The 18627-nt window shown below is 37.5% G+C and overlaps 3 protein-coding genes across 9 annotated transcripts in view; 2 read left to right on the top strand and 1 right to left on the bottom strand.

The window, feature by feature from the left end:
• LOC307148969 (signal-induced proliferation-associated 1-like protein 2) overlaps window positions 1–557 on the bottom strand; it is a 138149-nt gene extending 137592 nt beyond the window's left edge. For 5 of the 6 annotated variants that reach the window (XM_079854951.1, XM_079854952.1, XM_079854955.1 and 2 more), the window contains exon 1: window positions 401–552. The gene's annotated coding sequence lies outside the window, so the exon portion shown is untranslated. Of the gene's footprint in view, window positions 1–400 lie in introns of all 6 variants that reach the window. The other variant, XM_079854954.1, reaches the window with a different exon arrangement.
• Window positions 558–2057: 1500 nt separating this feature from the next.
• map10 (microtubule associated protein 10) lies at window positions 2058–6471 on the top strand. Of its 2 annotated transcripts, none has more exons than XM_079856350.1 (2): window positions 2058–3036; window positions 4723–6471. In XM_079856350.1, exons 1-2 carry the CDS (start codon window positions 2181–2183, stop codon window positions 6150–6152), a joined length of 2286 nt encoding a protein of 761 aa, XP_079712476.1. In that variant the 5' UTR covers window positions 2058–2180; the 3' UTR covers window positions 6153–6471. The 2 variants fall into 2 exon arrangements, with proteins under 2 accessions (XP_079712476.1, XP_079712477.1); XM_079856351.1 differs by having other exon boundaries at window positions 2064–3036; window positions 4732–6381.
• Window positions 6472–7230: 759 nt separating this feature from the next.
• Window positions 7231–17638, top strand: ntpcr (nucleoside-triphosphatase, cancer-related). The gene is made up of 5 exons (XM_079855368.1): window positions 7231–7385; window positions 8960–9122; window positions 9196–9292; window positions 15082–15282; window positions 17419–17638. Exons 1-5 carry the CDS (start codon window positions 7352–7354, stop codon window positions 17485–17487), a joined length of 564 nt encoding a protein of 187 aa, XP_079711494.1. The 5' UTR covers window positions 7231–7351; the 3' UTR covers window positions 17488–17638.
• Window positions 17639–18627: the final 989 nt, after the last annotated feature.

The raw sequence follows: 18627 nt of genomic DNA, 5'->3' as shown, positions 1-18627 counted from the left end.
TGTGTCTAATACATGCATATGTGTGATATCTTCACCTGAGTTCTCAATATTGTTTCAAGGACGCGCATAACAGACAACAATGAAAAACCTCCCAAACAGTAGGACTTTTTAAATACCTAATTAGCTGTCAATCAAACATCATGATTTCTGGGCATCATTACCGTTGACAACAAGGAACGCGCCCAAAACGACCAAACCTGCAACACGCGACTATGACGCCTAGGTAGGCAGCTCACTAGGCTGTAAGTCACAAAATAAGGGTTTATATCACCAGAACTGAAACTTGTTTACTGAACTAAAAGAAACTCAATCACTGTAGTTTTTCAACGGACGCTATTCTTACAAAAATCACAACACAATACGCCAGTAAGTGAGTAGTAACGGCACAAGTGGACCTTACCTTCAGCATTCCGAGTTAAAGAAAGTCCCATGATGTGCAGATGAACGCCAATCTAATTCCTTTACAATACAAAGCCAGTGATTTGATCATATTCCATACAGAAACACTTGTATGTTGTCGGAGCAGCCGCTATCTTCACCCTCCACTCACTCAAGCCAAAATACTGCCGTTTGCTCGGATCGCGTGAAGCCGGTCTGTGGACACGCCCCCCGCGACAGCTGATTGGTCGAGCTGTTGCCAAACTCCGCCCACGCACTTGTTCACAAGAGTGGACAAGAATATACCATGGTAAATAGACTTTTCAGTGAAGGTATTTCAGATAACTTCATAGTTTTCACACCAGGTCATTTAAAATGATGTTGTTTGCTGTTTGGGTATTTAAGAATGAAATATTCTTGGATTTCAGTTTAATATCAACTATGAACTGAACCTGGAGTAATAGTGGCCCCAACTGGAAGACTGAGGCAAAATCTACTTTTTAGATTATCTTCTTTGTTTTAAAAACAAATTAGGATTTTGAAACAAACCAGATTGAGAGTATAATGCTTGAATTAATGTATAGTACCAGTCAAAAGTTTGGAAACATTATTTTTTTTTTACATATAGCACATAAACAATTCTATCATGTGACACTGAAGACTGGAGTAATGATGCTGAAAATGTAGCTTTGATCACAGGAATACATTTTCTTTTTAAAGTATATTAAAATAGAAAACCATTATTTTAAAATGCAATAATATTTCACAATATTACTGTTTTGTGTGTGTGTGTGTGTGTGTGTGTGTGTGTGTGTGTGTGTGTGTGTGTGTGTGTGTGTGTTTGTGTGTTTGTGTGTGTGTGTGTGTGTGTGTGTGTGTGTGTGTGTGTGTGTGTGTGTGTGTGTGTGTGTGTGTGTGTGTGTGTGTGTGTGAAGGTAACTTCATGACATGTTTTTGTGCACTTTTAAAGAATTGTCTATTTAAGTATTTTTCACCTTATATTAAAATGCAAAGAAAAAAGACTAAATAAATAACGATTCACGCCGACTGACCACAGGTTCATGTGTAGCTATGCAATCCTTTTGATGCAATATTGTTAATAATGAATGGAACATTTCTATTGGTGTTGTTCTGTGGTTGTTGTTGTTAATAATAATAATAATAATAAGGAGAAGAAGAAGAAGAAGAAGAAGAAGAAGAAGAAGAAGAAGAAGAAGAAGAAAAATACATATCAATACTATAAATAATATTTAAAAATATATATTTTATTATTATTATTATTTATACATTTATTATTATTATTAACAACCACAGAACAACACCAATAGAAATGTTCCATTCATTATCAACACGTTACCAAGTGTATGTACCAATGTGTAAATTATGCAAACCATAAAATAAGAAAATAATAATTTAGGTATCAGAGTATAAAAAAGAAAATAAGTAGAACAGATTTCCACTTATCTATCAGTAGTATTATACTTAGTAATAATATATAGGCGTTAATAGCATTTTACTTCTGAACAAAACAATATAATATAATATAATATAATATAATATAATATAATATAATATAATATAATATAATATAATATAATATAATATAATATTGCTTAAAAATCAACTACATCTCCCAGAATCCCACGGCGCCAGTGACGTATCAATCCTGAGCCGATGTCGTTGCTAGGCGATGCGACGCTCTCAAACTCACACACTCACTTCCTGGTGCCGTTTCATCTCCGTTATAGATAATCTTGTGCTTTAAAATGATTATTTATATGTAAATGCGTATATGAAGGAGCATGTCATCAACGCTAGAAACTCTCTTCTCATTAGAACTGGTGATCGATTACGTCCGCGTCGATGGATCACGTGGCAATGTTTTGGATCTTGCAGTGGGAGTCCGCTTGTTAGATTTCCCCACACTTCTCATATACCAATCAGGACAAGAGGATCTCTCTTCTAAATCAGGCTATACTGACCTGTGCGGATCACCTGAGGCTTTATCTCAACCCGACGATGGAAACAATCGGAAGTATTCCTTCCATAAAGGCAAATCCTGTCTTTTTAAGATGAATTTGCACTCGTTACACACCCATCTCCTAAACACCCCTCTCTACGCAATGGTACTGGATGTAAAAGATGAGATTCCCAAACTTATAGGAAGCGCCTTGATATCCCTGGCTAAAGTGATGGAGAGAATTAAACTGGATGTGGGTAAACATGGCATTGGCACTCCGAGCGCTCATGGAGAGAGACTGTTCACCCCAATCTGCAATCTGATGGGAAACAGCATCGGTGCCATTTCTCTGGTTTATAAGATTGCAAGTCTAGGAGCGAATTTAATCCCTCATATCCCAGATAACAGAGTCTATGAAGTCGGCCTGACCCATGGAAAAGGAGAAGAACTCACATCAGTGCATGCAGAATGTAAAAGTGTGGTGTACACTGGAAAGAATGAGATGTCTGAGAACAATCCTGGTAATGTTCTCTCACAAGATGGATGGTCAGCTGATATAGTGATATCAGAAGACAAGCAGCCAGGGCTTCCAGATGAACAGAGCGTCTCGTGGTCTGAAGAAGCACAAGAACACACCACTTTCTGTCCTCCTCCTCTGTTTTACAGCTCCGACCTGAAGAACCAACAGGAGAGGACAAGTAGGATGTTTAGCTTACAGTGTCATAATTTATAAATGGATTTCTAAAGGCTCTAAATTATCAATATTATTAAGGCCTGGTTTCACAGGGTTTAGATTAAGCCAACATGTTCATACTGGTGTGAATCATGAGGCAAAACAATGGCTCTGACACATTTTAAGATATGTTGCTTTCAGTTTAAACAGCAATGGATTTCTAAGGGCTCTGAATTATCAATATTATTAAGGCCTGGGGCTGATTTCACAAAGATGGACTTTGACTATGGCTTAGATATAGTAGATAGTCAGACTTCAGATAGACATCAAAATCAAACTGTTTCACAAAGCACTTAAGACTCTGACTATCTTAAGTAGGACTACACTGCAATGCATTCTGGGTAAAATAAGACACTTTTTAGACCTAAGTTAGCCTGGTGTCTAATTTTTTTTGTCTAAATTAAGTCAGTCTTTATTTTTGTGAAACAGTCTAACTTGCATTAGACTAGTCTATGAGCAAATTTTAGACTTGTCTAACACTATAGACCGGTCTAAAATAGCTTTGTGAAACCGGCCCCTGGTTTCACAGACAGGGTTTAGATTAGGCCTTAGTTCAATTCAAGTAGCTTTTACAAATGTGTCTTAGAAAAAACATGTTCATACTGGTGTGAATCATGAGGCAAAACAATGGCACTGACTCATTTTAAGATATTTTGCTTTCAGTTTAAACAGCATCAAACATGCATTTTAGTCCGGGACTGGGTTTAAAGGGTTAGTTCACCCAAAAAAACGAAAATTATCCCTTCATTTACTCATCCTAAAGCCATCCTAGGTGTATATGACTTTCTTCTTTCAGAGACACAATCAGAGTTGTATTAAAAAATATCCTGGCTCTCCCCAGCTTTATAATGGGAGTGAATGGTAACTTAGATTTTGAAGCCCAAAAAGCGCATTATCCATCATAAAAGTAATCCATATGACTCCTGGGTCAGAGGTCACTCTTCCGCCGGAACTAGACTTGTGTACGGTTGTTACCAGAAGCCAGTGATTATAGTTTATAAAGTATATTTTTCTTAGAAAAACACTTCAGAAGCCCCTGGAGTTGGGTGGATTACTTTTATGATGCATAATGTGCTTTTTGGGGCTTCAAACACTCTATTTACTCCCATTATAAAGCTGGGAAGAGCCAGGATATTTTTAATATAACTCTGATTGTGTTCGACTGAAAGAAGAAAGTCATTTACACCTAGGATGGCTTGAGGGTGAGTAAATTATGGGATAATTTTCATTTGTGGGTGATCTAACCCTTTAAGCCTTGTCTGTGAAACCGGGGGCAAAACTGAAAAGCCTGTTTTATATGATCTCTGATTGATAGCTCATACTTTTAAGTATTAAGTATGTGTCCATCAGCACCGTGAGTCAGTGATGACTGATATTTATATGCATTTTATGTTAGTAGTCTGCTATACTGTTATAAAATCTGATTGATTTACATTAGCTTCAGAATTTCATCTTACTTTTTGTCCATATAAATATCAGCATCTGCACCAAATTGCATATTTTTGCTCAGTTTGGTTCCTTTTCCTCCTCAAATATGAGTGCCATTTCACTATATCATACTACATGAGCCATAAAAGCATGATGTTTCAAATATGATGCAAAACATAAAATCAAATATGCAATCTGTTCTGACTATTATTTCATATGTCAGGCTTTACAGGCTTACATGCAGCAATGGGGAGTCTTAATCTAGAGGATCCAGAAGATGGAAATAATGAAGGATCATCTGTCATGCATGATGTTCCAGAGATAACATCTGCAAAGGTGGAAAGATTGAGTAAGCCAGCTTTAACTCCAGGATCACAGCATAAAGAGACGGATTCAGCTCCACTTGGGAACGTTATCAGGCAGTTACCGCTGCTGAATGCTTTATTAGTTGAACTATCACAGCTTCACGGAGAGATGCCACACCAGCAGCCGTTATCCATCCATCCTAACCTGGCGTGGCTCTACACATCAGATCCGTCAGCATCTGAGTATCAGAAAACTAGTCCTAAACAGAGACCTGGACAATGCAAGATCAAATCAGTGAAGAGTGCAAGTGGTGCAAAGAAAAATGAGGAAAAGTTGCAACCTAAGAGGACGCTTAAATATGGCTTGACAAACACTTTTCGTCTCAGACTCAAGCTGGTCAAACCAGGTCTTACCAAACGGCACGAATGCATCGAATACCAGAGCATAAAACAGGTCCAGGCGTCATCTGACCATAAACGTGTTCGTAAGTCAGTTTACAGAGATGTCAACTTAAATGAAACTACATTAGTGAGCAGTTTTGAAACGGATCCAACACCAGTTAAAACAGCATCAAAATCACAAACAAGACCAAGTTCAAATGAAAGTAATGTTGCGTCCTTCACAGAGTCGACTTTGACTGAGAAACGCAAAAAAGTTCATAGAGTTCATATTCCAAGTGCGCTCAGTCAGTATTCAGACCGCAGTGACATCCGTCCAAACTCAGATTTGAACAATCCTGGCGTCCAGAGCTTTAAAGAAAGCATCAGGGTGGATAGTCGAGCGAGCAGCCGTCCTCACAGGTCAAGCCTGAGCAATGAAGAGTATCAGGACGACTTCACCAGCCTCAACACAACCGACGGATACTCACCTGACCCGCTTAGCAGTCCAGAACCACACCGGCGTAAAGCAAACAGCGCTTCCAGTGCTTCAAGTGCCAGAAGTCACAATAAAGGTCTTCCGGTTCCTATCAAAGCGGAGAAATCTCCTCAACGTTCAGTCAAAGGCACACATGTCATCCGCCCGCGTGTGCAGACCTCGGCTCTGAGTCTGTCTTCAGACGACAGTGAGGATGAGTTCGTGTCCTCAAGCGTTAGACGACGAAGACCTGGATCTCACACTTCATCTGTCCGGAGGAAATCCCAGAGCTTTGGCAGTGACTCTGGCGAGAAGAGCAGAACATTTAGCCGGGAGTCAAAGGACTCGGATTTGCCTGCTAATAACCCTGTGCTGAAGTCCAGTTCAGGCGCTGAAGAGGAACGGGACAGACTGGGCTCTCTGGGACTGGACAAGAACTGCCATCACATTTCAGAACTGGTCTTCAACAAACTTCCAGGATATACACTGTGATTAGACCGTGTTGATCTGATGTAGAGGACAAGAGTTAACACCAGACACCAGCAAACGTCGTCTTTATATCAGTTAAATATGTTTTTACATGCATAGACATTCATTCATTGGCACAGTTATTTGTGTGTTCAAATACAGCTTCAATAAATATTTAATGGTTTTATTGTTAATTCATATATTTGTAATTGTTTGTGAGAAACCAATTTTTACAGCAATAAACACAGTTGTTGTTTCTAAAGCAGAACCTTGAATGTATTTGTAAATGACTAATGAATCAATGTACAGTCATTTAATATGGATAAAATGGGAATGTGGATTATATTGAATGAATATTTGTTTTAAATGAGATGCTTCATGCTTTTTATGCAAAATGATGCCCTAAATGCTTCAGTTAAGTATAACAGCAATGTTGTTGCTATCAAATTGATTAATCGCATCTAGCATAAAAGTTTGTCTTATTATAATATATAAATGGTGTGTATATACAGTATATGTATATATATATGTGTGTGTGTGTGTGTGAGTGTGTGTGTGAGAGAGAGTGAGTGAGTGAGTGAGTGAGTGAGTGAGTGAGTGAGTGAAATACAAAACAAATTAATGAAAAACAAAAACAAACACACACACATTTCAAGTTGTTACAGCCTGAAAGTGGGTGCAACCGAATCTGGCATGTGATGTCAATAGGTGGAAAATAATAAAATAGCATTATTTCTTAGTTATTGGCGCAACACCACCTCCACATTCTCTATTGTTTAACTTTAAATAAAATAGTAATTTTAAATAAAACAGTTATTGGTTTTTGTTTTGGGGTTTTTAACAGCATGAATTAAAAAAAATAAAGTACAAAAGTGCAGATAATCAGACGAAACTTTAAATTAATATAGTATTAAATCCTATAAATAGTATTATTACAATTTATTATTTCTGGTTTCCTTTAAACCTCTTTGAGAATAAATTATTTCAGAGTAAAATAAATCTTTTTTTTCTTTCTCTCACGAAAATAGCACATGATTTAATGTTCCTCGTGGTGAAGGAATAATTTCTTGCACAAGAAACATTATTTCTTATTTATAAACTTGAGTCGCTCGAGCGCGTGACTCCTCTGCGCCTGCGTCATAACTCTGCTCCCGGAAGTAGCAGTAATAAGTGTGTGGGATCCTGACCTGAACCTGAACTAAAGCAGCAAGAATCATCTGTGAATGATGAAGCACGTGTTCCTGACTGGCGTTCCCGGTAAAATGCATCAGAAATTTACTAAGTAAACACAAAAAAGCCGTGCATCCTGTTCTGCGTGCCATGGAAATGTGAATAAACGCGCGTTTACACTTAAAAAAGTTAAGTTCTTTAAGCATTTACACTTAAAGAAAGTATAGACGACATGCTTTTAGAGATAAGGACTCGTTTCCATGTTGTTAAATATTATTAATGTACTATTAATTGTAGAATAAACTTAACACATCAACAGCCCTCTGAGCTTTGAAAGAATTACCACAGTACAGTAATGATATCAGGTGGCATATGTACTACTTTAATATGCAAATTAATTATATTAATCAATTTAATATGTGTTACAGGCCCCAGGGGGGACTATAAGCTGTTTACAAACTTAGCAGTAAATGAGAGAGAGAGAGTTTGTGGTTGCTTAAAAGATCCTCTTTGTTGTCTTTTAATAGACATTGTACTTCAGAGTCATTAAGATAAACAGTTTTCATAAATACATTGAAATAAATAATACATTTAGGTACTTAAATTAAAACACAATTAATTACATTATTAATCAATCACAGTATTCTGACCACTAACCCAAGCAACCAATTACATACATTACATTGGTCTAGAATATCACTTCACAGCATTTTCCTTCTTACATGAAATAATTTTAAATTGGCATTTCATCAATCAATTAATATGTGCATGTATTAATTTATCTGTTAAATAGCCATGCGGCAAGATCATTTACTACAAAACCCCTAAGAGGACAGGGTGGTGGAAAAAAATATGAGATGGGAGGAAAAATAATGTCAATGCTTTTGCATTCTCTCGCAGATGTTTTGCATAATACCCCCAAAAAACGTTTGCTCGCAAAACCTGTTCATTGCAAGTGAATGCAAAGTTTTTCAGTGGAAGACAAGCATTGCCAAATACATTTTTTAATTATTTATTTAAATTCTAATTATTTCTTTCCTTCACATCCCTTTAGGAGCTCTGTAATTTACAGTCAGACATAGGGGTGTAACAATATGTATCGTGGATAGTTCACCTAAAATAAAAATTACTGTGTGAAAAAAAAGAAAAGAAAAAAAAATCAAGTTTTCAGAGTTTTAGTGTCTAACTATGTTAAACTACTATAAATAATGTTGAATATAATGTATAATAATCCAATGGGGGGAATATTTGTGTGTTCTGATAATGCCAAATGTCTGATGTTATCAGTAAAAAGTGTCCTACATTATTTTAAATATATCTAGTCAGTGACAGGGCAAGCATATTCATCTAAAATAATTCTGTATTTTCAGCTTCAGAATCATGAATATTTTCATTCTGGTGTCTCTATTGTCCTGTGCTTTGGGTTTCCAGCACCAAGTCCAAGCCTATTAATTTACACACACAATGTAAAAACAAATTCAGCATTTTAATCAACAGTTAATTTTTTTTCAGTTAATTTAATTTAACAGTTCAGTATCGCATTAATATAATATTGTGAGTTCAGTATTGTGATACGTATTGAATCCATGAAGGCATCGTTACACAAGAGAGCAAATGGGTGAGAGCAAATTACCCCACAATGAAGTGTTTTTCTCCACCAGGTGTGGGTAAGACGACTCTGGTGAAGAGTGTGTGTGAGGCTGTGGTGTCCGCCGGGGTCTCTGTCAGTGGTTTCTACACAGAGGAGGTCCGAGAGAGAGGCAGGAGAGTGGGCTTTGATGTGGTCACGCTCACAGGTGATCGAGGACGTCTGTCCAGACTCAGGTATCGTCTCTCCATCAATCAGACGCTTTTAGTGCTGTTGTCGTCCACTAACACACTCTCTGTTTGATCCCAGCTCTGAATCCGGCGCAGGTGGACGTGAACACAGGGTCGGACAGTACGTGGTCGATCTTCAGTCGTTTGAGAGTCTCGCACTCCCTCTTTTCAGAAACGTATGTATGGATGGATGATATAAACCACCTACAGTAAATACATACTAAAAACAGGGCTTGACATTAACTTTTTGAGGCACTTGTCCTTCGGACAAGTAAATTTATGTTTTACTTGTCCATGCACAAAAGTCACTTGTCCGGGTAAAGATTTATAATTTTATCCTTTTTTTTGTGTGTGTGTTTTGCTAATGCAGAATTCGAACAAACCATTGAAAGCATCCAAACACTATCAATATTAATAAAATTCAGTTGAAACAGTAGAAAGGAACGTGTCCCAAGAACAGAGTTCCCCTTCAACAAGAAATAAGGATCTCCAGACTCCAGATCTCCAGACTCTGGTGCGCGGTGTATTACCAGAGGAAGTGGTGACTCTTGTAGGTATCCTCAGTATTTGCAAGCTAGCTAATTTTGTAGACATAGAGATGCACCGATTACAATTTTCTAGGCCGATTCCGGTTTTTCATTGAGTTTGACCTGCCGATTCCGATTAATTTTTTTCTAACCACTTTACAGCACACACAAATATTTCTTTTTGATCTTTTCTTTAACCCTTTCACGCGTAAGTTTAAAATATTCTAACTGACATCCCCACCCATAGACATAATATACATAGACGCCCTATTGGCCGCTGGATCGTACGTCAACGGCGCCGCCATACTGCGGAGGGCAACTTTCCCATACCTCTCATAACGAGAATTGAGAAAAATGCCTATTTCTTGTGCTGCTTGGGGCTTTTCAAATCGCCACACAATTGAACACAGGTCTCAGGGAATTACATTTCACAAGCAAAACTGAAAATTTGTTTCTGGTTGCATTTCATTTACTATTTTTATTTTCAGAGGAGAAAGGCCGCGAAATTTAAAAATACTACTGTTATTGTGTCACGAAATGTAGTTTTAAGAGTTTTTCAGTCGACAATGTAGTTGTTTAAAGCTCAAATCTGTGGTTTATTTATAAAGATAGCGCCTTTTTAAAAATGTTATCTGACGGTTTCGGAGTTGTGAGATCCAGCGATCACCGCGGGCACTCAGCGCTCATGTACCCCGCCGAGAACAGCCTTGCCTCGGCTATAGTGCTTCTGAGTTCTGACGTTCGTCGCTGTCAGTCTAGTGAGAATAATTCGTCTTGTGTTTATCTAACGGGCGATCTTTGGTTTCATTAATCTATAATTTGTTCCTTGGCAGATTGTTTTGGCTGAGGGCAAAGTGAAGTTTCATAACTTTATATATTTAGGCTATTTAACTTTAACAGTGTAGCCTGCTGTATGTTTGACTGGATCGTTTACTTTATTTCTTGACTTGTATAGCTTCTTATACCTTTTAAAAACTGAAATTTAACTAAAAGAGACAGGGTTGCGTCATTTTATTTTATATAGCCTATGTAATAATATTTTAAAATGTATAAATTTACATTATTTATTATTGTTATTATAATAATATACCACTTGTGATTATCAATCTATTATAGTTATGCTGTTAAATTATTTTACTATTCATAGTAACTATTTAACTTATTATTTTTTGTCTATATTCTGTAATTGATATTTCATATTCTATTGCTATTATTATAGTATTATACATAAACTATATGCTATTATCAATATATTATTATTATTATTATTATATTAGTACTTATGTTACTATATACTTATACTTTTCATTACTATTTTATTTACTGTAGCCTATACTGTTTATTTGATTGACTAAACTATTTACTATTAGCCTACCTCTCACTTTATCTTATATTTACTATTTGCATTGCACTGTAGTTGTACCATATCATATGTATTACCATAAAGGATCCATCAGTTATCTTTGTTATTGCTAAAATCGGGTCAATGACAGAATATGCTTTTCCCAGAATAAGAAAACTTTATTTAATTTAATGTGAAAATTAAATTATATCTCAGTATGGGGGTGTTCACAATTCTTATTCAAGAATGAAAAGCTAAACACATGACAAGCCTGAGCTTTGGCCATTCCTTATTAAAAAAAAAAAAAAAAAAAAAAAAAATTATAGCCTAAGTCTAACTATCGAGAGTTTAACTAACTACAGGTGGAACTTTTTTGTACACCACATACAAACCACCGAAATCGGTTGATAAATGTAATTTTTTTTTTGGTTTTTATACAAAAACCGCAGCTCACCTGTTTACTTGCATTTGATTACAGCGCAGTCTTGCCCTCCACAAAATGGCGGACGCGTTGACGTATCGCAGCAACGTTCCAAAGCGGCCAATAGGGCGTCTATGTATATTATGTCTATGTCCCCACCCGCCACCCCCAGAGTGAGTTTTTTCAAGGCGAATGTTTCCATGGCGACGCGTCACGCGATATTATATTTGAATAGATTGTTATTGCTGCTTCCACAGACATCAGTGTGTATTTTACAAACTCCAAATGTATTGTTTTACTCGTGCTTATGTGTATTTAAATATCTGAAAACTAAAATAAACATTATGAGGTTGAAAACACTGCTTAGTTGTGATATATGACAGCGCTGAACGCGTCCGACTCTGGCTCAGCGCCAGGCAACGCGCGAAAGCACAGTTTGAATCTGGCAGTTATGCGACGTCTCAAATCGGTAAAATTAAATATGTAAAATTATAGACGTAATGAGTGGCACATAACGTGAAGTAACATGGCATTTTATTTTGTTTGAAATTTAACTTGTCCAGTGGGACAACTAATTTTCTCTTCCACTTGTCCTACAAAAAAATCCACTTGTCCCGGACAAGCGGACAAGCCTTAATGTCGAGCCCTGCTAAAAATATAATGGATTTTCTCATCTAAATTGATGTATGATATAGAATATTGGGGGGGATGAGGAAAGCATAAATTCAATATGTTCATCATATAAAGCGATCGAGTCTATTCAGAAAATTACAATCTCTTTATGAACTTTTTGAAGCATCAAGGTGGTAGTTGCGTAGCTGTCAATGGATGGACAGAAAGCTCTCAGAATTCATCAAAAAGATCTTCATTTGTGTTTCGAAGATGAACGAAAGTCTTACAGGTTTGGAATGACATGAGGGAGAGTAGCCTAATTAATGACAGAATTTTCATTATTGGGTGAACTATCCCTTTAAGAGACTGAGCGTCAGTGGGCGGGGCCTATGGTGCAATGATGTATAACTATTCCTTGATGTCTTTCTCATATGCAAATGTATTTGCCCATGTGACATCACAGATCCCACAATATCTACACAAGCCATTTTTGTAGCTTGATTAAAGGTGCAGTGTGTGAATTTTAGCAGCATCTAGTGGTTCGGTTGCGAATTGCAACCAAAAGCCCCTCCGATGTTAATACAGGATTTATGCCGACGTATGTCCCGACTTCGCCTGGCTGCATCCTGTTTTCTCTTCTTTGCCGACGAAGATTGCCACTCTGTCGGTTCTTGTGCAAAATGACACGTGTGATCCTCCACTTGTTAAAATTCCACTACTTCTAATCGTACTTCGTTACTACTACTTCTACTACTACTTCGTGCGTATTCAACGTAGTGACGGTGTAAGTTGCCTCTAAAAACACCAATGAAGAAGAAGCAAGTTTGTCCGTTTAGGGCTACTGTAGAAACATGGCGGCGCAAAATGGCGACTTAAGGTGCTCTAAGCGATGCTGGGTGACGTCACTTCTTGTTGACGTTCGAAGTATTGTCAAACAAAACAGAGGCTAGCTCGACCCTCCCTCATCCCGTCCCCTCCCCCTCCCTTTCGTGCTTCCTGAAACAGTCATGAACCATTTAGAAAAACCAAACTGGATTTACCCTGTCCAGCAGAAACACAGCCTCCTGAATGTCGGATTGGAAGCCCTTCTGCCGGCGGAGTTCTCTCCACCTTTTGAGTGGTTTTCCGATGTAAATTAGAGACTTCGCGTTCCCTCTCATTTACCCTCTTCTTTGTTATTTGTTCATCTTTGGTCGTGTGTCGCCCATATCAAAATTCTCAAGAATATAAAATTTTTCACGTTAGTCGTTGTCATTGTCTAGGACATCTCTCCTCTAGCTAACTTCCCTCCTCATGCTTCTCTCTCTCCTCCACCCCCCCCCCCCCCCATCCCCCCTCCCCCCTCCCTCCCTCCCTCCCTCCCTCCCTCCCTCCCTCCCTCCCTCCCTCCCTCCCTCCCTCCCTCCCTTCCTCCCTTTCATGTGCACGCACACTAACCCCTCACCCCCAAATCATTCTTGTCGGTTATTGGCTGGAACACTGTTTATTATGTTTCGTGGACCGGTCCAGGCTGGGCCAGTTTGTTTTTCTTGCCGTTTGTGGAGCCTGGGCTGTTTACAGAGACCGCGTTTACAGTGTGTTCAGGGGACAGGCAGCGAGCGGATAGTGAGGAGATGTTTGCTGGATGTGACAAAAAATGTTGTGGCCTAAAAAACGTGTGACATCGCTTAGAGCACCTTTAACATGTAAGGTGACCCGTGGTGTCAGTTATTTCAGGTAATAAAAACATAACGGTTCATTTTGTAAGGTCTTTAGACACCACTCAAAACATAGTTATGTATATTATAATGGGTTTTTGAAAATAGATACTCGTAAATTTTACACATTGCACCTTTAAATAAATGGTTTGTCTATAGTGAGGAGGATGTTTTGAGCTATGAAACTGGCAGGATGTTTTAATGGTGCAAAGACCTATTATATGTCAACAGATCAAGGCAAATTTGATTTCTCATATCATGACCCCTTTAAGTTCTTATTCACTGGAAATTTTGCAGCACTCAGTCATTTCAGGTTTGAACTTCCTTATCTTCGCCACTATGCTACCATCATACACACATATTTCATCTGTCTGTGAGCCATAGTCATGCATTCCTGACTGACACATTTAGTGTGTCTGGAGCCAGAGCCTTCATGTTCATCATCTTTGCTAGTTAGCGTAGGATGCGCCGTGTACGAGACCTGAAACCTTTGAATGAACTTTAATGTTATTTGAGTATCATTAAAGGGATATTTCACACAAAAATGAAAATTCTCTCATTAATTTCTCACCCTCATGTCTTTCCAAACCCTTAAGACTTTCGTTCATCATTGGAACACAAATGATCAAATCTTTTTTGATCTCTAACATGAAAGATGATGAATGTTTATATGTGAATAAAATCCTAAATTCAATCTGTTCATCATATAAAGTGATCATGTCTCTTCAGATTTATATGGATTAGTTTTATGATCTCTTTATGAACTTTTGAAGCATCAAAGTGGTAGTTGCGTATAGTCAATGGAGGGACAGAAATCTCTCAATTTCATCAAAAATGTCTTCATTTGTGTTCTGAAGATGAATGAAAGTCTTGAATAGTTAAAAAAAAAATTGGGTGAACTATCCCTTTAACTTCTATTTTATTTCAAGTAACGAAAATGTTTTAGTTAATTATAATAACCCTGATGCATTTGACGTACAACCACAAGTTATCAACACCAGAAATTGTATGACTAAAAGAATAATTCTGGCATTGATGTATATTAATACGAACTTAAAGATGTAATTGTGAAAGTGTGAATGACATTTGAGAGTTGTGGAGGAGGGGAACATCATCACACAATAATAAATTCATGTTATGATCATATTAAATGCTTTTCTGTCATTTTTTTTGGAGCTTGGCGGCCACAGGTCACAGTCTGCTTTTGTGTTTCATAAAAGTAAGAAAATCATATGGGTTCGGAACAACATAAGGGTGATTACTAAATAAGTAACACTGTAAAACGTCATGCAGAAAGTTTGTTAAACATGTTTAGATTTGAGTTACTTTATGTGAAGTTTCATTATCTGGTGTTCTTATCAAACAGATGTGTGAGGGAAGCAAGAAGGTGTTTGTCATCGATGAGATCGGAAAGATGGAGCTGTTCAGCCAAGCGTTTATCCGTGCGGTGAGACAGACTCTGGACGCCTCCAGCTGTTCAATCCTGGGCACCATCCCTGTTCCTAAAGGAAAACCTCTCGCGCTGGTGGAGGAAGTGCGTAGCCGACAGGACATCAAGATATTTATGGTAAAAATGTGATTTACATCGCTGGAATTTTCCATGCAAACATCCTTGGCACCTTTCATTTACAGGCAACACTTAAACTTACTGTAGAGAGATACTGCAGATGGAAACTTTTTTTAGTTTGTTCTTATCCTTTTCCTACTTAAAAGAATTTATATCACCCTATAATACAGTCATAATACAGCCTAAATTTAGGATTTATGCATTTGTTTTGCATGTAAAATTTTCATCCATTTGGATTACTCTTTTAACAAACAAACAAATACCACTATGTAACTTTTGGCCTGCTAGCAGTTAAAAAGCAAAACTGCATGCATTTTGTGGAAGAATATTTTGGTTGTGCTTTGGCTCTGCGTGACCGTGCGGATGAATATGACCCTTCACAATAGATATTGCTTTACAGTGAACTCTGTTAGAGAGCTATATATGGCAGTTTATCTTATCAATAAAACACCTTACTCAATAGGGCTGTGTTTCCCAAGAGCATCGTCAGCTGATCATAGAACAATTAACATGCCTAAGACTTTTGCACAGTCCTGTACATTAAAGGGTTAGTTCACCCAAAAATGAAAATTCTGTCAGTAATTACTCACCCTCATGTTGTTCCAACCGCGTAAGACCTTCGTTCATCTTCGGAACACAAATTAAGATATTTTTGATTAAATCAGAGAGCTGTCTCACTCCTCCATAGGCTGCTAGGTGACCGAAACTTGCTGGCCCAGAAAAGTTATTAAAGAGATCGTTAATATAGTCCAAGTGACTCCAGTGGCTTAATCTTAAGTATATCAAGCGGCGAGAATACTTTTTGTGCGCAAAAACAAACAAAAATAACGACTTTATTCCACTATTCATTTCCTTCTCTCTGGGCCTCGTAGTGTTTTTGCGCTGCGCGTCTGTGTTGCACGTCAACACGCATTACACACATGACCAGCTTCGGCCAATTGTGAGCCTACGTGGTGACGTGTAACACAGACGCGCTGCGCAAAAACACTACGCGAACCAACTAGAGGCCCAGAGAGAAGGAAATGAAAAGTGGAATAAAGTAGTTATTTTTGTTTGTTTTTGCGCACAAAAAGTATTCTCGCCGCTTGATATACTTAAGATTAAGCCACTGTAGTCACTTGGACTATATTAACGATCTCTTTAATAACTTTTCTGGGCCAGCAAGTTTCGGTCACCTAGCAGCCTATGGAGGAGTGAGACAACTCTCAGATTTAATCAAAAATATCTTAATTTGTGTTCCGAAGATGAACGAAGGTCTTACGCGGTTGGAACAACATGAGGGTGAGTAATTACTGACAGAATTTTCATTTTTGGGTGAACTAACCCTTTAATGAAATTGTGAATTGTTTCACATATTAAAATGCATAAATCGTAGTTTATTTTCATCACCAAAAGTGCCGTGCGCAAACTTCCCCAGAAGATATATTATGCACAAAAAGGGAAATGGAAGCGTGGCTACATTTGAGCGTTCATCCGTGAGTCATTGTCCAGTGTGTCTAGACCAGCATGTGATGAATCCAGGCGTCTGGAAACATACGCTGTGAACCAGTGCAGGTTTACATGTGTCGTGTGCTGATCTGATGCTTGATAACTTTACACTGCTGATTGTTTGGCCTGTATGGAATCTGCGCCCACATCAACAGAAGCTCCACAGGACTCAAACTTGCATTGTTCACCAAATTCTATGCATTCCACAATTACTCGTTTATTTATTCAATATTCTTCGTAACGGCATATTGAAAGTGTTTTGAGAAATAAGTATTTAAAGGGGCTAAATGTACGAATTTTCATATTTTAATCACTTTTTTTTATTGCCAATGTGTGAACAGTTTGTAATGAATCTTAAAAATTGAATCTATATCACAAGATAAAGGCATTTCTAGTTATTGATCCACTAGAACTTGCTCTTTATGAACTTGCAAACTCTATGAAATTATTTAAAAAGTCTTATTAAATCACAAACAACTTGGAAAAAATCATGCAAACTTGAGCTGGGAACTTTCTGCAATGGATGTTTAACAAACAGTTCAGCCTTTATTTTCCCTCATTTCACAATTGCTCATTTTTTCCATTCTCATTTTCTTCAGAAAATGTAATATTCCAGTTAAGTTGTGCTGTCTGTTGTTTCTCCCACAGGTCACAAAGGAAAACAGAGACACGATCTTTGATGAAATTGTGTCTGCTGTACAAGAGTGCGTGAAGTAAAAGAGGAGGAACTGATAAACTACTGATAATATATTTCTCAAGTCATTTTCATTTCATTCAAGCGCTCCATTCTTTTCGTGTTAAATACATGCATGCATTATATGTATTAACACGTCTCATAATGGATCGACCCCTGCATTATTGATTCGGGGCAAGCGCACTGGAGGAAGGGAGTGTGAAAGTCACGAAGACGAGATGATGCTCCTATGAACTCTCGTCAGGCCTTAAATGCTCTTCGACATCTTCAGATCCATAAAGAGGCCACTAAGGCGCCGACCTTTCCTCTCTCAGAGACGTGTACTTCCTGTGTCGACATTTCCCATTAAACAGGAAAATAAATTCATATTTGAGTTGACAACACTGTCAAGCTTCCAGATGTTTAATTTATCCTCAAATATGGAAAAGCGTGCATTAATATGCCTTTAAAAAATGTCTTTTTAGAACACAGAAGGAAAAAAAAAAATTGTATGATTCTATTTTTGAATAGGAAAATACTTAAATTGATGTTGTTATTCACTAAAACCTTCCTCTGTGCAAATGAAATTTGAGAGCTACAACTCTTGAAAGGATAACAACATAAATATCGATGGAATAACACCATAAATTTGGCTTTTCTTCACCCAAAGCTATAATGTGACTTCAGAAGACTTGGAATGTAATCACATGAACTACTGTTATGGTAGGGTTTTTTTAATTTGTTTTTTTTGGGTACTTGACAATCCCTGGTCAATATATGCTTTTGCCAAGCAATTCTGGACAACCTCTTGCGTGTTGAACAAGAAAGATGGACAGGTTTTGAACAACTAAAAAGTAAATGATGACAGAATTAATTTTTTATAAACATAACATTCATTAAACACAAAAAAGTATTGACAGTAATGCATTGAGTATAATTTAAAAAATTGACAAATTAAGAGTCGTTCAGCATGGTCACAGATTGCCAATGCAATGCTATTAATCGAATCACAACTGTTAATATTTTTATTGTAGGCATATTGACATTAATGCATGTAATATTGTTAGAGCATGCAAAAAAATAATGATCACAGATGGCCAATGCAATTCTATTAAGCCAACCTCAACAGCTTTCCCCCCAATTTATCATTTTTGATCTCACTTTAAGCATTTTTAAGCACTGAA

Source organism: Squalius cephalus, assembly GCF_949319135.1.
Source record: "Squalius cephalus genome assembly, chromosome: 21".
NCBI classification, from domain to species: domain Eukaryota; kingdom Metazoa; phylum Chordata; class Actinopteri; order Cypriniformes; family Leuciscidae; genus Squalius; species Squalius cephalus.
This window is presented reverse-complemented; position numbering and strand designations above follow the sequence as displayed.

Excerpts from the sequence above, each read along its gene's own strand:
- ntpcr (XM_079855368.1), top strand. The coding sequence starts at position 7,352 with ATGATGAAGCACGTGTTCCTGACTGGCGTTCCCG. Across the intron at positions 7,386-8,959 it reads GTTCCTGACTGGCGTTCCCG|GTGTGGGTAAGACGACTCTG; the intron begins GTAAAATGCATC and ends TTTCTCCACCAG. Across the intron at positions 9,123-9,195 it reads GGACGTCTGTCCAGACTCAG|CTCTGAATCCGGCGCAGGTG; the intron begins GTATCGTCTCTC and ends GTTTGATCCCAG.
- map10 (XM_079856350.1), top strand. The coding sequence starts at position 2,181 with ATGTCATCAACGCTAGAAACTCTCTTCTCATTAGAACTGGTGATCGAT. Across the intron at positions 3,037-4,722 it reads GAACCAACAGGAGAGGACAA|GCTTTACAGGCTTACATGCA; the intron begins GTAGGATGTTTA and ends TTCATATGTCAG.